Source organism: Panicum virgatum, chromosome 4N, assembly GCF_016808335.1.
Source record: "Panicum virgatum strain AP13 chromosome 4N, P.virgatum_v5, whole genome shotgun sequence".
Lineage (NCBI taxonomy): Eukaryota > Viridiplantae > Streptophyta > Magnoliopsida > Poales > Poaceae > Panicum > Panicum virgatum.
In genome coordinates, this window is record NC_053148.1 from 42,448,122 (window position 1) to 42,467,378 (window position 19,257).

General features: G+C 52.5%; 2 protein-coding genes across 7 annotated transcripts; one reads left to right on the forward strand and one right to left on the reverse strand.

Moving 5' to 3' along the window:
- The first annotated feature begins 437 nt into the window (after positions 1-437).
- Positions 438-12,596, forward strand: LOC120671247 (glycerophosphodiester phosphodiesterase GDPDL7-like). 6 transcript variants are annotated; one of them, XM_039951530.1, is made up of 16 exons: positions 438-789; positions 905-965; positions 1,339-1,433; positions 1,527-1,560; positions 1,886-1,940; positions 2,018-2,060; positions 8,061-8,162; positions 9,091-9,209; positions 9,317-9,613; positions 9,831-9,940; positions 10,052-10,553; positions 10,753-10,797; positions 10,879-11,166; positions 11,256-11,395; positions 11,480-11,957; positions 12,054-12,596. In XM_039951530.1, the coding sequence occupies exons 8-16, from the start codon at positions 9,110-9,112 to the stop codon at positions 12,359-12,361; spliced, it is 2,268 nt and encodes a 755-aa protein (XP_039807464.1). In that variant the 5' UTR covers positions 438-789; positions 905-965; positions 1,339-1,433; positions 1,527-1,560; positions 1,886-1,940; positions 2,018-2,060; positions 8,061-8,162; positions 9,091-9,109; the 3' UTR covers positions 12,362-12,596. The 6 variants fall into 6 exon arrangements, with proteins under 6 accessions (XP_039807464.1, XP_039807465.1, XP_039807466.1 ...); XM_039951531.1 differs by having other exon boundaries at positions 620-789; positions 6,787-8,162; XM_039951532.1 differs by lacking the exons at positions 438-789; positions 905-965; positions 1,339-1,433; ... (1 more) ...; positions 1,886-1,940; positions 2,018-2,060 and having other exon boundaries at positions 9,317-9,343; positions 9,450-9,613.
- Positions 12,597-15,411: 2,815 nt separating this feature from the next.
- On the reverse strand, positions 15,412-19,257 carry LOC120671246 (probable LRR receptor-like serine/threonine-protein kinase At4g37250). The gene is made up of 2 exons (XM_039951529.1): positions 16,827-19,257; positions 15,412-16,317 (listed from the first exon to the last, which is right to left on the reverse strand). Exons 1-2 carry the CDS (start codon positions 18,703-18,705, stop codon positions 15,584-15,586), a joined length of 2,613 nt encoding a protein of 870 aa, XP_039807463.1. The 5' UTR covers positions 18,706-19,257; the 3' UTR covers positions 15,412-15,583.

The following is a 19,257-nucleotide window of genomic DNA, read 5'->3' on the forward strand; positions in this document are numbered from 1 at the left end:
CCTTCGTACAGACTTATAATGTTAAAAATATAATACTTGGATCTCATATTTTAGAAATACCAAATATTTTATCCTAAATACTTCTAGATACTTTTTACCTTGAGATTTTATCAGATGGACGATTTCTATTTTTTCAATCATAATAAAATTTCTCTAAAAATATTATACGACTGCTAAAGGCTAGAGGAACAACGACTAGCCCGTGTATGATTTCATATGGACTATAAAAAAATATTTCTAGTAACAAAACAATCGTCGTTCTTTTTAATTTTTTAAAGTTTATGAATTTTATAACACACTCCAATTTAAACAAAAGAAATCATATTATAAGATTTGTATTGAGCAAGGAATTTTATATAAGAACAAAATCACATAAAGAATTTTAAAAGTTCTCATAAAAATTTCTACACGCCCACACAAAAAAGTGAGAACAACAAACAACCGCGTGGCGGTGACGATGAGCCACCACAAATTCGATTCGTGGCAGCGTCGCTGTGCTCCCCGCTCCGCCCCGTCCATCCCTCGCCGCCGCCACGCAATCCGACCATGCATCCGGCAGCAGTTGCGCCGGCTCCGGCCGTTTTCTCCTCCGCCTCCATGCGATCTCGCCGCGGCGCGGCCCTGGTCACCATCTCCTCCGCCTCCGGGCGGCCCCGCCGCGGCGCCGTCCGGTGCGAGGTCGCCTCCTCCTCCGCGCCGTCGGCGGCTGGACCCCAGGCCGCCAAATGGGCCCAGAGGACCGTCGTCCTCCCGCCGCAGCGCCGCGGCTGCCACCTCATCACCCCCAAGGTGCCTCCCGGACTCCCGGCGCACGCGCGCCCCCGTCCCCTCTCGTTCGTGCACAGCTTGAGTTGCCTGTGATGGTGCTGCTCTTACTCCTAAAGTTGTTTACTGTCTGTCGCAGATTGTAAACGAGATAAGGGATGACCTGACCGAGTTCAAGTGTGGCATGGCCCACCTATTCTGTATGTATTTATTCATGCTGTATGCAATCCATTTTTTTGTGCATTATTGATCTTGTATTTTCATGGTGTTTATAATATAAGAGAGAAGAAAATAAAACTTAGATAACAGATGTACCCTTGGAACTCAATATTGTGTTTGCTTTGAATTTTTAGCTAGCTGTTCTCTATGGAGTCTCCGATGAGCATATTTCAGTTCTCAAAATTTTAATACCTGTAAAATTGTCATATTCTACAGTGCAGCACACAAGCGCTTCTCTTACTATCAATGAAAATTATGAATCTGATGTCCAGGCAGCTGTTCTCTATGGAGTCTCCGATGAGCATATTTCAGTTCTCAAAATTTTAATACCTGTAAAATTGTCATATTCTACAGTGCAGCACACAAGCGCTTCTCTTACTATCAATGAAAATTATGAATCTGATGTCCAGGCAGACACTGAAACATTTCTTAGTCGCATTGTTCCAGAGGTGAATGTCATGATATTTCTTGTTTAATTCTGTTCATGTACGGCGAACTAAAATGGTCTCTCAGTTCATGTTTTAATTGTGATCATTGATCAGGGTCCATCTGCTCCATGGAGGCACACCATGGAAGGTTAGTTTTTTGAAGCCTGATAAGGCTGGACCTTAGGCATTTCTTATGATTATAGAATTGTGCATATTAGTATTTTGAGGATAGAAGAGCAAACAATAAGTTTACTACTAGTACTTTTTTTTTCTAAAAAACTATTGCTTGTTCCATCCTGTTAACATTGAGTAAACTTAAACTGTTACCTTATTTGGAGCTGTTGTTTCCTAAAATTCCATGGATCCGATGTGTATTACTTGTGTCATTGTTTCTGTGGCTGTTGGTAAGGTATATGCAGAGACCATAATATACATGGTTAGATCACTCACTAATTATCAGGTTCTGTTTGCAGGACCTGATGACATGCCAGCACATATTAAGTCATCAATGTTTGGTTGTTCCTTGACGTATGTGTACCCCCTTCATTCCCCCCAATAACTTTTGATGCCTCCAACATGTTTTTAACATTTGGCATATTCATCAGGATTCCAATCACCAATGGGTGTCTCAACATGGGAACTTGGCAGGTGCATGAAAATATCTAATTTTGCATGTACTTGTAGACTAGTCCAATTAATTGCCTCTAATATCACTGATTCACTGTTTTTCGTTCTCAACATGCCTAATCGAGAACAATGATAATGTCGGATAAAGAATTTAGGGAAGTTCTAAGCACAGTCCATTCTGTGTACCATTTACCTACATTTGACCTGAATTTGAACTTGATTTTAAGGCTCTGCAGCATGTTGTGTTGGGGTTAATAACTCCAACATCTTGTCAATATTAGAAGCAACTAAAATTCACTGGTGTTTATCTACAAGGTAACTCACTGTTACCAATTAGATAGGACACAAGCGTACCATTTCAGTGGGATTGCGCACACGCATGCACCAGGAGCCTAGGGTTCCCCTGATCACTGTGTAGGAGGCACTCACATGTGTATGCATGTGGTGGAGTTGGTGTGTGTATCTGTTGGTGTATATGTGAGCCCATGTATAGAGGCCCATCTAGATGCCCATATATAGGATCTATATATCCCGGACGACTCGAGTCCACAAATCCCGCTGGCTGAGAGCAGTACACTGTCTCTGACAAAGTGCCGTGAAGAAAGACATTCTTCACATCCAGCTGGTGCACAGGCCAGGAGCGAGAGAGTGTGAGCGAGAGTACCGTGCGCACCGTAGCGGGCTTCACCACTAGACTGAAGGTCTCATCGTAGTCCACATCAGACCGCTGGGTGAAACCCCGGAGAACCCATCGAGCCTTGTAGCGCTTCAGTGTGCCATCAGCCCGACGCTTGTGCGTCCAGATCCACTTGCCGGTGACCACATTGCAACCAGACGGACGTGGCACGAGGTCCCACGTCTGGTTGGCAAGGAGAGCCGCGTACTCCTCTTCCATCGCGCGACGCCAGTGAGGATCTGCCAGGGTGTCGCGGACAGAGGAGGATACCGGAGAGACCCGCGGCTCGCCCTCTGTGGCGGAGAGAGTCGCAGCCTAAGACGCCATTTGCCGAGTCACCATGGGATGGATATGCCGAGGATCCCGATGGATGACTGGCGGGTGGTACACCGCCGGCTCGGCTCGAGAGGGAGCCGGTGGAGGCGGCGACGACGGCTCAGGTGTAGAAGGCGGCGGCGACGGCTCCGGTGTAGGCGCCGCAGGAGCCTCCGGGCCCGGAGGCGGCGCCGGTGTTGGCGCCGAACGACGCCGGTACACCTGCACCGGCTGAGCGTACCGCGGCGGCGCCGGTGTCGGCGCCGAGCGACGCCGGTACACCTGCACCGCCTGAGCGTACCGCGCAGGTGCAGGGAGAGGCACCGGGGCCGCGCGTGACGCAGCAGGAGACACCGGGTCCACGTGCGGCACGACTGGAGGTCCGGGGGCCGCGCGTGGCGCGACTGCGGGCACCGGGGCTGCACGTGGCGCAACAGGGATCACCGGAAGCGGCGCCGGTGTGCCGGGAAAATCTGCAGGGAAAGGACGGACAGGAAAATGTGGTTGAACCATCGGGTCAGTCGGAAACAGAGACTCCAGCTCGGGGTCAGGAGAAGGTGTGGAGGAGGTGGAGTAGGGGAAATCCGACTCATCAAAGACGACGTGTCGGGAGATCAGGACGCGGCGAGAGGTGAGGTCAAAGTATCGGTACCCCTTGTGGTCAGGGGAGTAACCAAGGAACACACAACGAGTCGAGCGGGGCGGCAGCTTGTGAGGAGCAGTGGCGGATGTGTTAGGGTAACACGCACACCCGAAGACCCGAAGGTGGTCGTAGCGAGGAGGGGTACTGAAAAGAGCATGGTGTGGAGTGGGAGCAGGAGAAGCAGTGAACGGAAGGCGGTTGAGCAAGTAGGTGGCGGTGTGGAGGCTCTCAGTCCAGAAGCGCGGGGGCAGAGAGGCCTGGATCAGAAGGGTGCGCACGACATCGTTCGTCGTGCGAATCATCCGCTCAGCCTTGCCGTTCTGAGGAGAGGTATACGGACAAGACATACGCAGCTGAACACCCCGAGAGAGGAAGAAAGAACGGGAGGTGGAGTTGTCGAACTCCCGCCCGTTGTCACACAGGACGGCCTTAACGGTGAGGCCGAACTGAGTGGACACCCAGGCAAAGAAGTGGAGGAGGGTGGGGAAGGCCTCAGACTTGGCGCGCAAAGGAAATGTCCAAGAGTAGTGCGAGAAATCATCGACCACCACCAGATAGTATTTATAGCAAGAAAGGCTAAGAACAGGAGTGGTCCACAGGTTACAGTAAACAAGATCAAATGCATGCGTCGCATGCGAAGAAGAAGAAAAAAGGAGCCGAACATGACGACCGAGCTGGTACGCATGGCAGAGGGGCTCAGCAGGAGCCCTAGTACCAGGAACATTGGTACTACGATTGACCAAGACGGCGGTGCCAGGTGGTGGAAGACGGCGTCGCGGCAAAAGCGGCAGACCAAGACAGCGAGGGCGAAGAAGAAGACGAGAGTGGTGCAGCGGAAGAAGGAAAGCGAAGGGTGTAAAGGGGCTCCGTGTTGTCACACCGAAGTAGCGGACGTCGGGAGGCCGAATCCTTTACAGTGAGGCTAGAAGAATCAAACTCGATGGAACAAGAATTGTCAGCTGTAAACTGACGAATGGAAAGAAGGTTATGAACCATCTGAGGAGCAACAAGGACATTGGAAAGACGAAAGGAGACAGGAGCAGAACCCACGGCGGTGACAGGAAGGCAAGACCCGTCACCAACCATGATGGAAGAAGGACAAGAGGGGTGTGGGGGTCGGACAGAATAGAGGATACCGACATGTGGGGTGGTGTGGAAGGAGGCACCCGAGTCGGCGATCGACTCGGTGCTGACCGGCGGCGTCCGCCCCATGGCGCTGAAGGACTGCGCCAGTGCGGCCTAGTCCCACCCCCCAGGCCAGGTCGGTTGCTGGCTGGGTGGAGCGGGCGGGGTCCAGAACGGCGCGAACAGGGGAGCAGCAGCGGCGAGCATGGCCGCCGGCTGGAGCTAAGGACGAGCCCCCCTGACCCTGAAACAGCCACATCGGGATGCTCCCTGGCCATTGGGCACTGAAGGATGGCCAGGGCGTACCTCCAGGGCCTGGAGCAGGAGTGGGAGCCGGAGTCGGGGTCGGAGCTCTGCCAAGAGCTGTCGGAGTGCCCCGATGGCCTCCACCAGTACCACCAGAGGTAGTGGCGCCAGCACCACCACCACGTCCGCCCCGCCGACGACGCCCGCGGCCTCCCCCACTCCCGGTCTGGCCGGTGAGAGGAGCACCAAGGAGGGGGTCAGTCCGGGATCCAGATCCAGACGGCGGAGCCTAGTGGGTCTTTGCGGCGAGGAGGGCCGCGACGAGAGCAGCTTCGGCCGTAGCAGTGCCGGCTGCGATCGGCTGCCTGCTGAAGGCGGCGGTGGCGAACGGTGCTTCCGCGGGGGGCATCCCGAACGCAGGCCACGCGGCGGTGAGGGAGGCAGCGGTCCGCGCGGGGTCCCTGGGCGCGACGGCCTGCGCGGCGGGCGTGACGGCCTGCGCGGCGGCGAAGGAGGCGGCGGCGTGACGGCCTGCGCGGCGGCGAAGGAGGCGGGAGGAGCGGTTGGCAGCGGTTGGCAGCGGGCCGGGAGGAGGAGGTGGTGGCCCGCCCGCGTCGGGCCCCGCTGCTGCAGCCAGCGCGGCGGCGTAGGGCAGCGCAGCCAGCCAGCGGTAGCGGCGGCGGCGGCGGCGCGGCTCGCGCCCTGGAGCTGAGGTGCCTGGGCGGCGGCCTGGCCTCCTGGTCGTCCAAGCGGCAGCCGGTTGTCTCCCGCTCCAGTGCTGAGGCGGAGTACCGGGCTGTCGCTAACGGCGTGGCGGAGGCGTCCTGGCTCCGACAGCTCTTGGCGGAGCTCCACAGCCCGCTCGCCAAGAGCACGCTCGTTTACTGCGACTACCTCCCAGTTTGCTGATATCTTCACCAAGGGACTGTCCTCTTCAACCTTCTCGGAGTTTCGCTCCAGCCTCAACGTATCCGGTGGCTAGTTGTGGCTGCGGGGGGTATTTGCCCTCTGTACTCTATTTGTACTCTCTTCTTGTCCAGTCTTGAACACCGCTGTGCCAATAGCTCAGACTGCGGGGGGTGTTGGCTTTCTTGTTGTCCAGTCTTGAACACCGCTGCGCCGATAGTTCAGACTGCGGGGAGGGGGGTGTTGGTGTATATGTGAGCCCATGTATAGAGACCCATCTAGAGGATCTATATATCCCACCCTTCTAGGGTTTGGAGGAATACAAGTCATTATTCTCTTCTACAGTATCCTTGTATCTCTCTCTGTATTGATCAACCTAGCCACCTGGCTCTATATTTGGGACCTAATACTGAGCATTCCAAATTTTTAGGGTATATGGCTCTGTGAACATCGAGACTATGCTACTCCTCGCCAGATTGTGATCACACTCAATGGGATCTAAGGGGATCAATATTAAGTGCTGGAAATGCAATGTGGTGATTTCGATGTGTCTAAATCATATCATATGTATTGAAATTAAGAATTGTGTCCCAGTTGTGATATGGGATCCATTAGATAATCTTATTTCTAATATCATGTCAGGACAAGGGGAATAAAATCTCTTCTTCGCATGCTTCTTCTCAAGTTCGGCTTGTATAATTATCTTAGGCATCTATAGACTTTTCCAGATATGCTTTGGTGGTTTAATGAATTTTCTAAGAGTCATTATTAGTTTTAAGGAAAGTTCCATTGCTTTTTTTTTTGTCCTGCTCGGTTAACAGTTTTTCCACTTATAGGCTCCTAGGAAATGCCAATTTTTTTCTTTGGCTTGGTTGGACAGCTCGAAGGGGGTTGCCGCATCCTGAATGCTGCCAATCTGTGATCAAATGACACAAATATTCAGCATATTATGACGTCATGTGTCTTCTCAAAAGTCAAAACATGTTTTTCCTCTTGTTTAGGTGGTTTTGCCTACCGGACTTGTCGCCACAATCTGATGACATAGTGTATTTGGTGTTTGAAGATTAGTGGCATGGTTGACATTCCGTTGAAGCCTGGGCTAAACTCACTGATTTTTCTAGGAGCTTGGTTGATCTGGAATCAAAGAAGTGACTGTGACTGTGTTTTCAGTGGTGATGTGCCTAGCCTTCAAACGGTTTTCAGCATCGCCTGCAAAGAAGGTCGCCTCTGGGGCTTGGCTGGGGTTAAAGGTTTATTGCAGATAGCTGCGACTGGCCCTTAGCTTAGTGTTGTTTCTGTAGGTAATTTGTTATGTTTCTGTGGTGCGAATGTAATCTGTTACTCTGTTAGGATGTGTTGACTTCAATACTTTCTTCTTCTAAATGCAGTGTTCTAGGAAAAAAAACACTTCCACTGATTTTTTAATTTAATCGGTATACAAGTACTTAAGGAATAAAATAAGGAGAAAATGATGGCCTGATACAATACAAACGTTAGAACAATAACCAACATGTTTCCAATGCTGTACAGCTGTGATCTATTGATTTCTCCATGTATTGTTGCTAGCAGTGATACAGATCCATGGGAGGCAGCCCTGGAGTGTGACAGTTGATGAGCTGTAACCATGTAGCTCACTGCTGGAGGAAATTTGGCTGAAAGCAATAGAGACATTGGTGACACGATGGGTGCAATATTCTAAAAAAAGGACGTACCCAGTGCCGTAGGCTCCCGCACTGTGCGGGGTCTGGGGGAGGTTATTAGCGGGAGGTCTTTCCCACACACCGTGCAATATGTAGAGACCACCGCTCGAACCTGTGACCTCTCGGTTCACAGGCGGCAAGCACTACCACTTGCACCAGGCCGCCCTTTTTAAAATTTAGCAAAATTCATCTGATTACCCATCTACTAGTAGTAGTTATGTACTTCTAGGTCTTCTTGTCCTGGTCATGCGGACAGGTATGGCCACCTATTTTTTGTAGACATTTCCTGTTTTCAGAAAACTGGGAGGGAGTAACAAGGATGATGGCTATTGAGCCGTGATCCAGGCCATCACAATGGGGATGTCACGACCAAGGCCAGTAACAGCAGGCTGACAGTTGATCCTGTTCAGGAGGAGCATGGCAGTGGCAGCCATCTTGACAGATCCTGGCGGCTGATGTGGAAGATACAAAATATTGAGGGTGCTAAAGAATCATTCAAACCATATATTGAGGTAAGCTTATTTCCGCTCTTACTTGTCTGAGGAATTTACTAGGAGAAAAAATATCTCTATGCCAGTTTTACCAGTACATTCAATAGTCATAAGTTGCTCCTGAAACATGTAATTCTATGTGAGTTTCAAAGCAGGTGAGAGTTAAGACAATAGAAACTGTGCAACTTTTTGACTGACATCATAATCACCTTAGAAAGAAACCACCCATAAGTATTTAGTACAGAGCTGTTATTCTTTCTCACCCATGTCAAGATAATTATCTCTTCCACGTTCTGCCAAAGATGCTACTAAATAAGTTACGATGTGTGCTAGTTAGTTATTTAAGCTAACGCTCCCAACTGGTGGGTGGCCTTTTGAGAGGGATAGTTTTAGCACTACTTTGGTTGGCCTTGACAGAAGGTTGGTCTTGATTCTTGACAGAACCTCCACTTTTGTCTCCTCTCCCCAGTCTAGCATTGAGAGTTTAAGCCCTTCTTTTACGGGTTTGGTGGATAGCTTTTGTCAAGAAGTTAAAGTCTCATGAACGTAGTTGGTTTTTCTTTCCTTATCATGTTTATTTAGTTTCTTCATACATTCTGAGATTAAGTTTCTCATTTACTTGTTTCTTCAAATTTTAATCTTTTATTACAAAGAAAATGTGAAAAGGCAAAAGGCTCACACCGAATTGTCTGGATTCCTCAAATGCGGTGTGAGGTTATGTTCCTGCAGTGGATCATTTGACCTTTTGTGTTTTTCCATTGATTCTGAATGCTGTTGCCCTTGTTTTATTAATTTTTTTATTTGCATCAAGTAGATATTGGTTTACAGTTATGGCAAATTGTTTCAGTTTTCATCTGTTAGATGTCATTGTTTCAATGTCTGTGCATTATGCTTTTCTCGTGCGTAACTCTTCCATATGTACATCTCACAGAGCTATTTCCTAATGCAGGGTGCCCTTCCGAAACCAAATGGGAGTAAGATATTCTCATATGTTTCTTATCCTGCTATTGCTTCACGGAGCTAATGCTGCTTTGAAGGACCCAGTACAGAAATGGCGGACTCTAAGTGGTAATATGCTAGCGCCTTGTATTTCTAAAACAAAATTATTTGATTGAACAATTCTATGCAGTCATTGCATGGCACAGCATGATATTGCTGACCCTCTTACTCTATAGGTGCTCCTCCATTAGTCATAGCTCGTGGTGGGTACTCTGGGTTGTTCCCTGATTCAAGCCAATCTGCGTACCAGTTTGCCCTGGTGAATAGTCTTCCTGAAGCTGTTCTTTTCTGTGATCTGCAACTTTCTAGTGACAATGTTGGATTCTGCATGACTGGCTTGGCACTTGACAACTCAACTCTAATAGCTGAGGTCTTCCCTAAGAATGCCAAGACATACAAAGTGAATGGAGAAGCTCTGCATGGATGGTTTTCAGTCGACTTCACTTCAAATCAGTTAACGGACAATGTTACATGTGAGTAAAAATAACTTGAGCAACTTTCCAAGAAGTTTGTCATGGTCTTGTTTATTCTGTCTGCTTGAAGTTATTCACGAAAGTCATGAAATTAACTGTTTGCATGTCCTTCCGTTATGGAGTACCTGTACGATTGGGATTCTTACCATATTTAATTTCTCTTGCTCTAACTCTAATCAGTATTGACTTAGCATGTCACACTCTGATCGTCCCATAGTGATCCAGAATGTTCTGTCTCGCCCGAGCGTATTTGATGGCACCATGGGAATGAACCTTGTTGATGATGTAGTAGGACTCAACCCTGCTCAACTTTGGATTAATGTACAGGTAAGCATGTTTTCACTGCTAGCTATAGTTCTTCCCTGTATTTAGACTATCAGATTCACATTCGTTAAACTATACTCCTGCTAATACCTGTTCTTACTTTCCCATTTGTAGTATGGCCAGTTCTTCCTAGATCACAAATTAAATATCGTAGAATATATATCATCTAAAGTGAAAGAATTTGGGGTCAATTATGTCTCCTCACCTGAAGTTGGATTCCTTAAAAGCCTTGGTGGGAAGCTGAGGAAGAGCAATGTGAAGCTCATTTTACGGTTTCTTGATGAGAAACTCATCGAACCTTCCACAAAACAAACCTATGGAGCCATTCTAAAGGACTTGAAATCAGTCAAGACTTTTGCCTCTGGAATTCTCGTCCCCAAGAATTACATTTGGCCTGTGAACAAGGATCAGTACTTGCAGCCAGCTACTACTTTGGTGAAAGATGCTCATGCCCTAGGCTTGGAGGTCTATGCATTTAAGTTTGCCAATGATTTCATCTCAAGTTACAACTACAGCTATGATCCTAGTGCCGAGTATTTGCAGTTTATTGATAATTCTGACTTCTCTGTTGATGGTGTCCTCACGGACTTCCCGTCCACAGCTTCAGCAGCCATTGGTAAGGACCACTACATGTTTGGAAAAGCTAACTGATGTTCACATAAGGAGAGTAGTTCAATTACCACTACATTGTTTGCATTTTGTTATGCTCGACAAGACATTTCTTGTAATCTGACCTGGTCATTGAAAACAATAAATGTCTTGATTCTGTTGTGCACTCTTTAACCTTTTTAGGGTCTTTGTCTTTCTTTTTGCAGCCTGTTTAGCACATACTAAGGACAACCCTCTTCCTCCTCCCAGAAGTAAGAAGCTTGTCCTTTAACCTGTTGTCATAATTGATACTTTTGCCATTTTGCAATGACCTAACATCTGAACTTGACTAGATGATACCAGGCCACTGATCATCACCCACAATGGTGCAAGTGGCATCTTCCCTGGTGCCTCTGACCTTGCATATCGACAAGCAGTGGAAGATGGCACAGATATAATCGACTGTTCAGTACAGATGTCGAAGGATGCTGTGCCATTTTGCATGGACTCTCCAGATCTTACAAAAGGCACAACAGCGGCAACAATGTTCACGACAAAAGTTGCCAATGTGAATGAAATACAGAACGGGTCTGGCATCTTCTCATTTGATCTTTCATGGAGTGAGATCCAAACCCTAAAGCGTAAGTATAACCCCATTTTCTTTGCCACAAGTTCTCGCTTAAGAATTCTAGCATGTTCCACGCTAACAACTTCATTTTGGTCCCTTCAGCTGACCTTGTTGGCCCGTTCAATCAAGAAGGACTAAAAAGAAATCCAGCAGCAAAGAACAGTGGGAAACTCATGGCATTAGCTGATTTCCTGGCCTTCTCAAAGAGAAGTAACGTCTCTGGCATACTAGTTGACATTCGTGTAAGCAAGATTTCTTAAACCCATTCTTACGTGATATTCTAATTCATTTCGAGTTTTAGATGAATGCTGTTGTGGTCAATGCAGAACGCTCCATACCTAGCAACCAGAGGCATGGGCATTGTGGAGGCTGTTTCCAGTGCACTCGTCAATGCCAGCTACGACAAAGAGACCAGGCAGCAGGTCCTCATTGCGTCCGACAACTCCGCCGTGCTTGTAGCATTCAGTAAGTTCCCAGGGTTCAAGCGGGTACTCCAGATCAGCCACATGATCAGCGACGCCTCCAAGCAGTCTGTGGAGGAGGTGGCCAAATTTGCGGACGCTGTGTCCATCAGCCGTGGCTCAGTTGTCGAGGCACAAGGGTCATTCCTTGTGCGGTTCACTGATGTGATCAACAAGATGCACAGCGCAAACCTGTCAGTGTACATCGGGGTGCTCAGGGACGAGTTCATGAACCTTGCATTCGACTTCTGCGCTAACCCAATGGCGGAGATCGTGCTGTACTCATCTCTGATGGCTGATGGGATCGTGACCGAGTTCCCTGCGACGGCAGCCGAGTACTTCAGTAAGTACTGCTAGTATTTCACATTATATTGTCCATATTTGTATCAGCGAGAAGCTTACACATTTCTTCAATCTCCCTGTTGTGAATGCAATGCAGGGAGCCCATGCAGTGACTTCAGCAAGAATCTGACCTACACTGTCATGCCTCCAAGACCCGGGTCTTTGCTCAACGTGACAGACCCCCATGCACTGCCACCGGCGCAGGGTCCGGTGCCGGTGCTAGAACCTGCCGACGTCGTGGATCCGCCGCTGCCGCCGGTAACCATCGGTGGTCATGGAGCTGCACCGTCTTCAAATGATTCCAGCACTAAGAGCGGCGCCACGGCGGCCGGCGCCAGCTCTGGCCTTTGCTTGTTGGTAGCTGGACTCGCTGCGCTCTTGGCAGTGAGCTCTCGGCGACCCTGAAGCCTGGGGTGCAGGAATTGTACCGTGGGTTTGTTTGGATATTTTTATGTTGCCGTCAGAGCTGTTTCGTTCTGCGAGATAATGTAATTTAAGCAGGTGACATTATATAGATAGACACAGAGATTAGACAACCTCTTAATTTTGCATTTAGAGATTGGACATTATATGCTAGACTTTTTCTTCGAATCATAGATGCAAACACTCGTGCGCACGCGCGAGAGCACCCTTATCCTAACCTGAGACAGAAGCCATGTCGATCTCAAGAGCCGCTCCGAGTTGGAGAGTGGAGACTTTAACCAACCCTGATGTACAGCTAAGGTATGCCAAATTCGTTGAAAGTATTCATTCTAATAATACGACTTAAGCTGGTTTACAGTCATACTGAAAGGGAACGGTGTATACTGCTTAAGAGTACTTTGAAGTCTTTATCTATCACAGGAAGAGTTCATCATGTTATACAAGTCGCTGGTTAATGTATGCTTATCTTGAGTAACAGAGTGACATATGTAGTCCCTGGCAAATCAGTAGCATACCAGCATCCCGACTGTCAGTCACTAGAGCAACTATGTTCATTGGTTGTGATTCTATCTGTTCGTAGCTGTCCTCTCGACTAGAGAGCATTTTGTTGTTCTGGAGTTTCAATATAGCACTGTAATAAGGAGCCTCAGAAGAAGAAGAAAAATGAAGAGGAGCCATCAAATTTAACATAGCACTGTAGTAAGAACTCGCCTGAAATTGTAGGTCCAGATTCCGGAAGCACTTCGAGTGGCCTCCCATCGGATATGATGCATTTCATGGACAACCTCCTCTGCAATACTGCAGAGGAACCATTCACATGGTCGTGTATGTGTCCGCGGCATCATGTGATCAAGTACTCCCAGTATGATGCCAAAAGAAGTTCCTGATCAACTGACGAGGCAACGTCATGTTTGACCACCTGCTAGCATAGACAAAAGCTGCTTATTTTCTGCTCTCTGAACCAGACAGCTATCTGATGAGTTTTAGAGAATGTCTGCATCAAGGTAATAGGTAAACCTCAACTTGGAGTTCTGCCCTGTATATTTTTTATGCAGATTTTTTTATTCTGTTTCTCTAAGTTTGCTCACCCTGGGTGGCTAACTCACACATGGTGTGAGATCTGATTAAGCTTCCTCCCTCATATTTTTGTACTAGTTCTTGTAAACTAATGAAAGATAATGCTGATGCGATAGTAGAGATCTGCAGGCTGGATTTGCTGTGACGTACTCTTATGATAATCCATTATCTTATCGTCCAGTATATCCCCCCATCTTCATCTGTTTCACTCGTAATTTAACACTACTATTTTACTGTTGGATCTAATTGCAAACAAATATCAGAGTATACAATCATATAAGTGGAATTTATCTGGTTGTTTTGACTGGTTCTATTTATGCCACGGACTGGAGGGAAATGCTAGTCAAGGCTGCTGCTCGAGTACAAAATACATGCATCTCGCACAGGAGCAAATGCTATGCATGTGCATTAGCAGTGTGGCCGAAGCATATGCTTAAATATGCACACACTACTCTTACTGTCACACGCGCCTTCAGAGTTCATTCAGATCCTCTTGACCATTTTTTTTTTCGAGAATACGCAGGAGAGCTGCGTATCATTGCATTAAGAAGAAAGGAAATGAGTTTTTTTTACAACGCGGGCCATAAGGGGCGCACGCACACCTCAACAAGCAAGAATAAGACTATACGGCACTACAAAACAACCGAGAGGCACATGAAAAAGCAGCCTAGCCAGGAACAAAACTACTCGTTCTCAACTGGTGAGGCCAACCTACCCCCGCAAGCTTGCTTGCACCAGCTCGAATCCAATTGCTTCCCTCTTCGAGAATTCCTTGAACAAGCTGACTCAAGCCCTGCTGGGTGCCATTGAAGACCCTGGCGTTGCGCTCTTTCCAAATCATCCAAGACACTAGCATTACAGCAGTGTCTAGCCCCTTCTTATGTTCTTTCGACAGCCCTTGCCGCAAGAGGAGCCACCACTCCAAAAAGTTGAGGCCGGCCGGAGACGATCCTCTTGACCATTAAGAGTTCACGCTGACCTGCTTTACGAGCCTAGCTTGTTTCACAAGCCTTGTCTGCATACCACCCCCATTTTTCTAAGCAATGCCGCATGTGAACTGTGTCAGCAAACATGCTGCCATTGGGGCGCATGCCCGCCATGAACCTTTTAGGGCCCGTTTGTTTGGGCTCCTCGCCGAGGGCTCCGTGTGTGGAGCCGGAGCCGGAGCCACGGAGCTGCAATTTGTGGCTCCACCAATATAGTACAAAAATGGCTCCAGCTCCTCCTGCAGATGGTTAGGAGCGGCTCCACTGCTGCAACTATTTGGTGCGGCTCCGGCTTCTCCAGTCCGAAAGCGATGTGCGGAGCCGGAGCCGGAGTTTTCCCAAACGCGCCTTTAGTCTTTTACCACATTTGTTTGACCTCATTACCCGGGGCATATGAGGTCACGACCTGGATTTTAACCTGTTACCAGCTGAGTTTAGGAAGAAAACCCGTGGCAACTGGCTTAACCTCTGCCGATACCACGTGCCATGGCCCATGGGGTGAGAGTACTAGCACTAGCAGGGCAGCCAGCGCAAGGACGGCAGGCCGGGCCGGCAGAAAAACCCCTGCCACCCCCGGGCGACACGGCCGCCTGCTACACGCTGCTCGAAGCACTAAACGCTTGCACCATCCCCAACCTCCCCAAGAATGGTTTGCCCTGTGGTCCATGTCCATCTCGAGGACGAGGAAGAGGCCCGGCAATGGTGGTGGCGACGGCACCACCATGGATCGTGCTGCGAAGGAATACGAGAAAGAGCACTGAAGAGAAGCAGGAGCGGAGCAGACACCAGACATGCGTGGCGGGCACCACCATTTCCGTCGCTTGCCGTCCGCCGTGCGCACAGGACCCCGGCCGGGGCGGCGGGGCCGGGACACATGCCGATGCCACTGGCCGCTAGCGCCTGGCGACCAGGCAGTGATCTGGGCATGCGCGAGGGCGAGATCGCAGGGTAGAACGCACGGCTTTGAAATTTCACAATCACAAACGAAGGATCAGCAGGTTAATCTCGCGGCACCTCCAAAAATTAGTGACAGATCTACACGCTCTAGCAAAGAAAGAAACCTCAACTTGCCACCAGTGATTACAGCCACCACCACCATCCTTGCAGTAAAAATTATTGCGACCCGAGGTCAGTTTATCTCTCAAGGAATGGCGGCGCTGGAGCCGGCCGACGCGCCGGGCGACGCCGCCGCCGCCCTCTCGAGCACCACCACGGCGTCCCTCATGGCGGGCCGCTTCCCCGGCGCCATGGCGCAGCAGCTGAAGGCGAGCCTGAAGCACGCCAGCAGCGCGTCCTCCCTGCCGTCGGCCTCGCCGCGGAGCGTGGGGTCGGCCATCCGGAGCACGCGGCCGTGCTCCTCGGCGACGAGCCCCGCGTGCCACTGGCAGAGCTCCACCTCCGAGTAGACGCGCCCGGAGAGGAGCTCCAGGAGCACCATGCCGAAGGCGTACACGTCCCACTTGGCCGTGGGCCGGAGGTTCTTGAGGCACTCGGGCGCCTGGTACGGCGACGGGGCGCCCGACGACGACGACGCCGCCGCCGCCGCCGACGCCGACCCGCAGGGGCTCGCGCCCGGCCCGGGCATCTGAGACAGGTCCGGCAGGCTGCTCGTCGAGTGCATCGACCGCTTGCTCCCGAACAGCCGCGCCGACGCGCCCGCGCGGTGGCCGGCCGCCTCGCCGGACAGCAGCCGGTCCAGGCCCAGGTCGCCGATCCAGGGCTCCATGTCCTCGCCCAGCAGGATGTTGCTCGGCTTCAGGTTGCCGTGCACGCCCTTCTTCTCGTGGATGTACGCCAGCCCGCGCGCCACGCCGCGCGCGATCCGCAGCCGCGCCTCCAGGCTCAGGTGCAGCGGCGACGACGCCCCGAACCGCCCTGCACACTCACCCCCGGTCATCACCAGATCAAGCCAACGTTGCAACAATAATACAATGCCAATGAGTTATGCATTCTCCTTTTCAGAGAAAAAAAAGTTATGCATTCATCAGAGTAAATTTGCAGCTACTCGAGCAACCAAACACAGTTCTTTCAGACTTTTGCTTGATTTGTAGGTCAACAGGACTGACAGTACCAAGGAGCCATCAAGAATTGCAGTGATTTATGTGATCAATGACAAAATTTTGTACAATCAGTACCTCTGACCAGCACGATTAAGATCTGAACAATAGATGGATTAGTACTACTAATGCGCATTTAAGCCGTTGCAGTTGCAGCCAAACTTTGCACATGATTGAAGGTCGAGATTATGAACTGTACTGCAAGTGAATCACTAGTTCTGCTTAAGATGTCGGCATCAAATTAAGAAACTTTGCAGTGCTTGAGCAAAATTTAGTGCTGAATGTGGTAATAATGAAGAAATGGTGGGAGGTAGACGAAGGACTTACTGCTGAACGCGATGTTGGCGAGGCTGCCATTGGGGGCGTAGTCGTGGATGAGGAGCTTCTCGTCGGCGCCCCAGTAGAAGCCGCGCAGCCGGATGATGTTGGGATGGCGGAACCGGGCCACGGCGCGCACCTGCGCCTCGAAGTCCTTGAGCTTGTCGGCGCCGCCGCTCTCGCCGATGCGCCGGACGGCCAGCGCGGTGCCGTCGGCGAGCACGGCCTTGTACACGATGCTCGAGCCAGTGGCGCCGAGGATGTAGGCCGACGCCTTGAGCAGCGTCTCCATCTCGAGCTCGCCGTCGCCGTCGACCGTGACGAGCGTCGCCGGCGCGGGGGGCGCCTGCTGCTGGGGCGGGTTGTGCTTCTTGCTGCCGTGGTCCTGCGGGGTGCTCCGGCCGATGAGGCTTCCTCGCTTCTTGAGGTCCTCGCCGTCGTCGGCCTCGCCATCCGACGACACCGAGCACTCGGAGCTGTCCGAGCCGTCGTTCCGTCGGCCAATGCAGCACCCCATCGATGTCGACGCCTTGTCTTCTTTGCCTCCGGCGATGTCAAGCGTCTTGACCACGCCGTCGATTCCTAGCGTGCTCTTGTGCTGCATCGGCGGCGCCGGGTCCTGCTCCCGCCGCTGCCGCCTCTTCTTCCGGACGTGGTACGCGTACAGGAACAGCATGAAGAGGAGCCCGACCCCGGCGATGTCCCCGACGACTATGGCGACAATGGCCGCAGGGCGAAGCTTCTCCTGCTCGCGCGGCGCCTGCGGCTGCCCGGCGGCTCCCGGCGGGGCGCGGGCGGGGTTCTTAGGGATGGCGGCGAACGCCGGCGGCGAGTCGGTGGCGTTGGGCGGGTTCGACAGCGAGGACGGGATGGAGCACGCCTGCTTCAGCGGCGGCCCGCACAGGTCCGGGTTGCCCTCGTACGCCGCCGCCGGCAGCGCGGCGAACGGCCCGGCCTGCGGGATCGCTCCGGTGAAGTTGTTCCGCGACAGGTCCACCGTCGCGTTCGCCGGCACGACGGCGGCCAGCTCGGTCGGCACCGCGCCGGCGAGCTTGTTCGACGACACGTTCAGCAGCCGGAGCCGGCTCCCCCCGAAGTCCGACGGGAGCGAGCCGTTGAGGTCGTTGCCGCTCAGGTCAACGAGCTCCAGCGCGCCGAGCCCGCCGATGGGGAGCTCCCCGGCGAGGCGGTTGCCGGCGAGCCCCAGCACGGCGAGGCTCGGCAGCCTGCACAGCGCGGCGGGGAGGCGCCCCGCGAGCGCGTTCCCCGAGAGGTTGAGCTCCTGGAGGCCGCGCGCGTACGCCGCGGCGGCGTCCGGGAGCTCCCCCGAGATGCCGTTCCCGGCGAGTGAGAGCACGCGGAGCTCGGTCGCGTTGAGCAGCGTGGGCGGGAGGCTCCCGTTGAGGGCGTTCCCGGAGAGGTCGAGGTGCTGCAGGTGCTCGACGCGGCCGAGGTCCGGCGGCAGCGCCCCCGAGAGCTGCGCGTTGGGGAGCACCAGGCTGATGACCCGCGACACCGTGGCCGCCGCCAGCGACGCGTTGAGGCCGCCCGCCGCCGCGGTGCCGTTCCACGCGGCCGCCGTCGAGTTGCCGCCGCCGTCGGTAGCGGAGGCCGAGGTCACGTTCGCGGCGGCCGACGCGGCGTCGGGCTGCGGGTAGCCCTTGCAGACGACGCCGTTCCAGGCGCAGGGCTCCGCGGCGTCGTAGCCCCACCCGGCCAGCGCGCCCAGCGGGTCCGCGGTGACCGCGGCCCTGAAGGACATGAGCAGCGCCCCGTCGGCATTGAGCCCCGCCGCGCCGCGGCTCAGCGAGACGCCGACCAGCAGCCACAGCGCCACCGCAGCCACCGGCCCGCCGCCTCCCCCCGCGCCGCGCTTCGTCCCCTCCATCGCCGCCCCGGCGAGCTACCTAGGTACCCAGCAGCGCCGGCATCACCGCGGGGGAGCCCTCCCTCTCCTCCTCCGCCCTTCGCCGAGCACGCGGCACGCGTTGACCCGAGCCGAGCCGACCGGGGAGCTGTCTCGGTAGCTCAGCGCCCTCCCGTCGCGGTCAGCTCAGGGCCGAGCAGCAGGAGGACGAGGAGGAGGAGGTGGTGGATGGGATGGGGGAGCCGGTGCAGGTAGGGCTTGTTTGGTTCTTGCCTCCGATCAGCTGCCTGAGCCAGGCAGCAAACCCAGGCTGTCGATTTTCTCGGCCTGGGGTCACGATCGCTGCCTGGATCAGGACTCGATTTTAGAGCAGGGAGTGAGGCCGCGAGGGGTTGGCAACGACAGCAATGAGCAGCATGTGAGGCCGCCGGGCGGGCTGGCTGGGTGGGAGCGGAATAAAGAAGCGACGCGCCGGGTGGGTGTGGTGGCTGGTGCGGGAACCGAACGGAGAGAGGAAGCCGGCGAGGTCGCGGCTCCGCGACAGATTCCCCAAACGGCCGCGTGCTCGCCCGG

Coding starts and splice junctions, on each gene's coding strand:
- LOC120671247 (XM_039951530.1), top strand. CDS start 9,110: ATGGGAGTAAGATATTCTCATATGTTTCTTATCCTGCTATTGCTTCAC. Junction 11,167..11,255: donor TGAGATCCAAACCCTAAAGC/GTAAGTATAACC, acceptor TGGTCCCTTCAG/CTGACCTTGTTGGCCCGTTC. Junction 11,958..12,053: donor GACGGCAGCCGAGTACTTCA/GTAAGTACTGCT, acceptor AATGCAATGCAG/GGAGCCCATGCAGTGACTTC.
- LOC120671246 (XM_039951529.1), bottom strand. CDS start 18,705: ATGGAGGGGACGAAGCGCGGCGCGGGGGGAGGCGGCGGGCCGGTGGCT. Junction 16,318..16,826: donor CGCCAACATCGCGTTCAGCA/GTAAGTCCTTCG, acceptor GTGAGTGTGCAG/GGCGGTTCGGGGCGTCGTCG.